The sequence below is a fragment of the Cebidichthys violaceus genome, unplaced genomic scaffold (assembly GCF_023349555.1).
Source record: "Cebidichthys violaceus isolate CVI_PGR_0920_01 unplaced genomic scaffold, fCebVio1.0.p SCAF_5, whole genome shotgun sequence".
Classification (NCBI taxonomy): domain Eukaryota; kingdom Metazoa; phylum Chordata; class Actinopteri; order Perciformes; family Stichaeidae; genus Cebidichthys; species Cebidichthys violaceus.
Genome location: NW_027176705.1, coordinates 6,231,463 through 6,237,645, shown reverse-complemented (window position 1 = coordinate 6,237,645; position 6,183 = coordinate 6,231,463). Strand labels below are relative to the sequence as shown.

The window sequence follows — 6,183 nt, the reverse complement described above, 5'->3', positions numbered from 1 at the left end:
CATGTACAGAAGAAAACTGCTCAAGGATACACACGCCTTGGAACAACAGGAGGAGCAGCTAAGGAGGAAAAGGGAGCCGCTGGAGGCGAACATTGTGGCCAAAATGAAGGTACTAGGAGCCTCAAAGGGATCCTAAACCATCTGATGGCATGGAGTCATACTTTGAGAAAGAACAACAGGAAAATAAAACTCTTAATGTCAACGCAGATCCCTTTGTACCACAACTACCACTCATGCTTAAACCTGGACAAATCCTCCCAAAGCACGGTGTTATCAATCACAAAAACTAATAACAACAACTGTCTCTCATCACAGCTCAGTTGACTCTCCAATCAAGCATCAGACATCCAGGTGTATGTATGACTTGTGGCTGTGTTACAAATGATCTTTTCTTATATGTGTTTTCTTCTCCTGTTTTCCTTTCTCAAAATATGACTCCATGCCATCAGTCGCTAGACAAGTTACGTTGAAAACCAGATCCCTTTGGGGCTCTTCTTTATTTTGGCCATGATGTTTTCCAGCAATGTTTTCCAGCTACTCGCTTTTCCTCCTGTTTTTCCAATGCGTGTTCATCCTCAAGCAGTTGTTGCTATATGTTAAGAGCAGCCGATATAGGAGGTTTGAATGAAGGTTGGAAAAGTATTCAAAATAAACTGTGATCCATTTGATTATTTGAAAGTTTTGACTCAGACATAGAACCCCAATGTGCTTATCTTGGGTTCTCCTGGATATATTTTCTGTTTCTGTAGCTTATTATTCACACATGTATTGTTGTCTTTCATTCCATGTCACTATGTGAATGTAAACGTATGTACATTTATAATGCATGTGATTAATGAGTAAATGTGTGTTATGTCAACACAATAGTTCAGTCACTTCAATTTCCATATATAATGACTCCTCCATAAAGAAAGCAAGAGCAGTTAAAAAAGAAAGACAACTTTGTTCAAAAAAAGAAATGGCCTACACATATTGAGGAGGAACCAGGTAGGCCTATCTCCCAAAACTATGCTTATGGTGGAGCTAGTATGAGGCTCACTAAGACTCGATATGAAAGACCATGCGAGCTCCTCCCGCACTACCGTAATCGGATCTGTCGGTGAGGACGTGGCGTGGCGGAAAACCCGGAGAGAGGAGCACAGAGAGACGCTGCCTGCGCAAACTCGCTGACACGACAGCAGAGCTCTGTTCTTCCACGTGGACCCCGTCATTGACCAAAACACTCCGGTCGCCGTGGCAGCCTGGGAGCGCGCATGCCGCCGCCGTTGCGCAGTGCAGACCGGTAGGCGCGAGCAGGGTGGTGCGGGCCAGAGGTGTTCTCCAGATGTGAACCTTAAAGCGCAGACCTGCCCGAATTAATACGGTTTTCTGTCCACACATCAACTATGCAGACAGGTAAGTTCATTATCACCGACTAGAGATTTAGAGTATGACAGCGTTTATTTACACATATTTATTTACATTTATATACATATACACCCTAATACATGTGTAGTCAATATGCTAAACAAGGCTTTCACGCCTTTCAAGCCATCCTATTAATTTATTGTCATTTTAATAAAGGGCTATATTGTCAAAGCATGAAAATCATATAAGTTTCTCGGAGACGATCAGTGTCAATAATGCATGTGTGCGCTTGTGTTCAGGCTGTACTAATGCTGCAGCGAGTTGATGTGTGGCTGTGTGAGCCTCGCTTAGTTAGCATCGCTGCTACTCCACATGGGAATAAGCTGCAGTCACGTTAGCTAGTTGGTAATTCTGTGTATATATATATATATATATATATATATATATATATATATATATATATATATATATATATATATATATATATATACGTGTGTGTGTGTGTGTGTGTGTGTGTGTGTGTGTGTGTGTGTGTGTGTGTGTGTGTGTGTGTGTGTAGACATCCCAAGCCAGCGTTGTTGTCTATTAGGCATCTGCATGTAACATTGGAGAGACATGGACATATTCACTGACAGACTGTGTTGCGCTATAAATAGATGTAGAGGTTTTAATTAATTTACCATCTGTGTAACTTGTAAAGGCTGCAGGATTGCAGCACGGTTATTTTATACAATGATTGTTTTTTATTTGTAGTGAGCAGGTGTTACATGTAGATTAAACCATTTGACACAGATAATAAAACAATGACTACCAGGTTGTACATTTATTTAAGCAGATACTGAAGCTGTAGCCATGTGAGGTTACAACATGGCTCTGTGCTTGTAGGTGTGTTCATGGAGTCTCACCTGGGCGGGTTGGTCCCATGTGTCCTGTCCATGTTCCTGTTAATACACTTATGCCAGGCTGCACCAGGGCTCCCTGGGACACAAAGGTAACCTCACCTCCCTAGTGTTTTTACTCTTTCTTTTTTCATACATACCAAGACACAACATTTGTTTTTTGCCTTTCACTTCAATATGCCCACGTCATGAGAAATTCATTTGCACAATAAACATGTCATCAAAGGCTGCAATATGAGAATGGACAAGATTTACATATAACATTGTATATTTGATGCAGACCTTTTGCAAAACTTAGCAAATTAAGTATGCTTCATGTACATAGGGTACACTTACAGCAAATTGAACACACTTTGTTTCACCTGCTTCATTCACTTAGAGACAATACATTTAAATCAAGGCAATAATGACAAAGAGTAATATATTTTTATTTTTATATTTCAGGGAGGAATCGGTTGATGGCCGCGACCCTTCAGTAGCACTAGCCAATCCATTTGACTCCAGAGACCGCAGGTGAGGGACATGTTGGGATGTTGATGCTTTTGCTGCTGTGGGAGAAGCAACTAATTTTAAACTATACTTTTGCTCTTAATTACTTTCTTGAGAAGAGAGGAGCGGATGTAGTTGTTGGAGAGGATATAGTCCCTAAGTAGAAAGCCTAGACTGTCTTTCTTCCCTTCAGTATGCGTAACTGTCGCACTCAAAATTCAGCTTAAAATCTTTTCTCAAGAGGATGATAAAATATGTATAACATGGAATGAAGGTATTTACTGTCATGAATTGTTTTATCAAACTACTGTAGTAGTACTGATCCAAATCTGTTCAACATGCAGTGTGCTTTAGTGGACTGTAGCTGTTGTCTGGTCAGTCTGTGGACTTTGGCTGCTGTGTTGTGCTAATGATGTGGCCTGCGCCATAAACTGATAAGATTAGATGTGCAATAACACTTTATGCCTTATGTTGCAATTATGCAGTCTTTTTCATTCATGAAGACAGAGAAAATCTATAATATCCTCAGACATATTGCAAATACAATAGCTTATCCTTGGTATCTCGGCCCACATCTCTGTTACTGCGTGACAGTCGTGTCAACTGACACCTAATGAATCACAGGTTGAATTTATTCAGGAAACAAAATGAGAGACACAACCACTTTGTTGACTTTTCGTGTCAAAGAGTTTGTTGTTGGTGACAATGTGGCTGCAACTTCTCTCCCCTGACTGATAAGATTAATGGATGTGTTCGCTACTCTATCATCACATTAGCTTACGTCTTTTGAGTGTATGACCACAACAAAGTTAGAGCCGCACCTCCCTACACTACACTACTTAATCTAAGGCCTGTGCATTTTAAGATTATGTCAGATAGACTGTGCAGAACAAGATAGATACCCCTTGAAAGCTCCTGACAGAAACTTTGGTCAACAAGCACTTCTGCCTGAGCAGGATGGAGTGGTCTGAAATAGCACTGCTACAGCAGAGCGACTTACTAAGTATCATTGTTGCCTGGGTGTCTTCTTTCTATCTGCTTCATGTTCAATGTGATCGATTTCCAAAACAACTGAGCAAACTGGAAAATAGGATAGTGTTCCTTTAAACACAATGCTTTTTGATGAGGTGTCACCTCCTCCTAGAGTCATGTGTTCAAACTTTTTCTATGTAGCCATAAATCCTGCCTAATGTTGGCTTTCTCTTTCGTCTCTGAGTCTGATTGTCTTATTCCTGAGTGTTAATTCCTGGCTCCTAATGTTTACTGATTAATTGATATCTTCTCTGTGCTGTGTATACCACAGATTGCTGCAAAGTTACATTCAATCAAGTCTGAAGGATGGCCAAGGAGGACCAGAAATCAGCACCTGGGAGCAAGGTAGACATCTACACGTGCTGGTCTAACCCTTATATACAGTATGTCTAACAGACCTGTCCCTTCGACTATTATTACCAAATATAAAAAACTCTAATTATACAGTCAGCTATTTACTGAGATACTGAACTATGTCTCAGGTTCTAATAAAGTTGTGTTTGTGTGTATACATTAGATTAGTTTTGTAGCATTATATCAAATATGTTTGGTATTAAACATGTCAGTCTTCTCCTGCTTTTTGTCAGAGGTGTTCTTCCTGTTTCGTCTTTACGACTACGATCGCAGTGGGCTGCTGGATGGCTTGGAGATGATGAAGCTTCTTTCAGACTATAACTCTTATCATACACCTGGAGCACACACCAATGAGCTGGTGAGGAGGAGTGGCTGTCTATTGTACATACCAAATACTGTCCTACTTTTTGTCCTGTTTATCTGACCTGAGGTGTGTGTGGTGTTCTGACTCCAGGTGGTGTCAATGGTAGATTTTTTACTACAGAGTCAGGATCTAAACCAGGACGGCCTGTTGGCCCCATCCGAGCTGCTGTCTCCTCCATTACCTCACACACAGGTACTGTACATTTACACACTTGTGTACTTTTTTCAATGTAACGTAATGATTGGCATTAAGTCACAACAGACTAAATCTAGTGAACATTTTTATATAAAAATATGAGAAAATAAATGTTCTTTAAATTTTAAACATGGATTTATTGACAAAGCAATCCCAACTCAAGGTCCATTTAGTAGCTTTTTCAAATTCATTTTATTATATATTAATATATCAAATAGATGACTTGAAAAAAATAGTTAGTGTACTTAGAGTTTGCATTCGTTTTGGTAAACTCTGTACTTTGTTTTTGTTATTAATCTCATGTAAAGGTACATTATAATACAAAAATACATTTTAATTATACTTATACATGATGATAGGATTAGTTTTGATCTTTTACCACCTATTAACATGTAGACAGAGGAAGTTTTACATTTTAAATCTGTATTTCATTTTGGGTTACTGAGTTGTTTTATTCTCAGCCTCACTTGTGGTTGACTGCAGTAACAACTCACTTTTTCCACCACAGGACTCCAGCAACAACAATGCACCTCACCAGGAGCAGGCGGTGGTAGCAGAGGAGAAGCTATCAAATCCCAGTCCTGATGAGAAGAAGGCAGGAGCAGCAGAGGCGAGAGAGGAGGCTCATGAGGAGTTGCAGCCTCAAGATGAAGAGCAATTGGAGGTCAAGACGGAAGAAGAGGAACTCATAAATCAAGTAGTGGATGAACAGTATGGACAACAAATCCCAGAAGCCCCAGCAGCAGAACATGGACAGGACCACAAAGTTCCTGTTCATCAGGGACAACCAGAGATGTGAATTTATACACACACATTGTGGTCCACATAATAATTTATCTTGAGTCAGCAGAAGACTGAGTTAAAAATACCACTAAGAGGACCTCTTAATCTTCATCCCCACAAATCTGTCTCTTGACTAGAATTTTGAGATACTGATATCAATTTCATTTGACTGTTAAAAATTAAGATGGTTGTTTAGTGAAAAGATTAAGGTATTGAAAGTATTCCTGTTACTTTTGAAACCATTTTTCTACAACCAGTAACTACTGGTTTTATTTATGAATGCAAAGATTTCTAAAAGGGACAAAGGTCCTGAATTCAAAATGCAATATTACTCATGTTAGTGAAACAGAAGCCATCCTTAATGGCGATTAGTACATTACTATATTTTTTCCCAGCAAGTGAAACAGTTGATTATCTAATGTTAAATAATTCAAAAATGTATGTGTATTTTCTTTTCTTTAATTATATTTATTTAGCCTTTTCTTTTAGGCCTAAAAAAAAGGCATATATTTTTAAAGTGTATTTAGTTTTTCTCTGTAGTTGTCTTATGTACACCCTGATTGGCCTTATTGTGTCTGCCCCACTCTAGGATTAGGATTTGCTCCTAATAATTATGCACCAAGGGGCTCGTTGTATAAATTTACCAAATAAGGCAGGTTTATTTTGGTTAGTCTGACTCATTTTCAATTGACTCGGTTAAATAAAGACTATTCAACATTG

At 39.1% G+C, this 6,183-nt stretch overlaps 1 protein-coding gene across 1 annotated transcript; it reads left to right on the top strand.

The window, feature by feature from the left end:
• Positions 1-1,254: 1,254 nt before the first annotated feature.
• Positions 1,255-6,183, top strand: cgref1 (cell growth regulator with EF-hand domain 1). The gene is made up of 7 exons (XM_068731054.1): positions 1,255-1,395; positions 2,233-2,338; positions 2,691-2,759; positions 4,039-4,112; positions 4,355-4,479; positions 4,576-4,677; positions 5,189-6,183. The coding sequence occupies exons 1-7, from the start codon at positions 1,386-1,388 to the stop codon at positions 5,477-5,479; spliced, it is 777 nt and encodes a 258-aa protein (XP_068587155.1). The 5' UTR covers positions 1,255-1,385; the 3' UTR covers positions 5,480-6,183.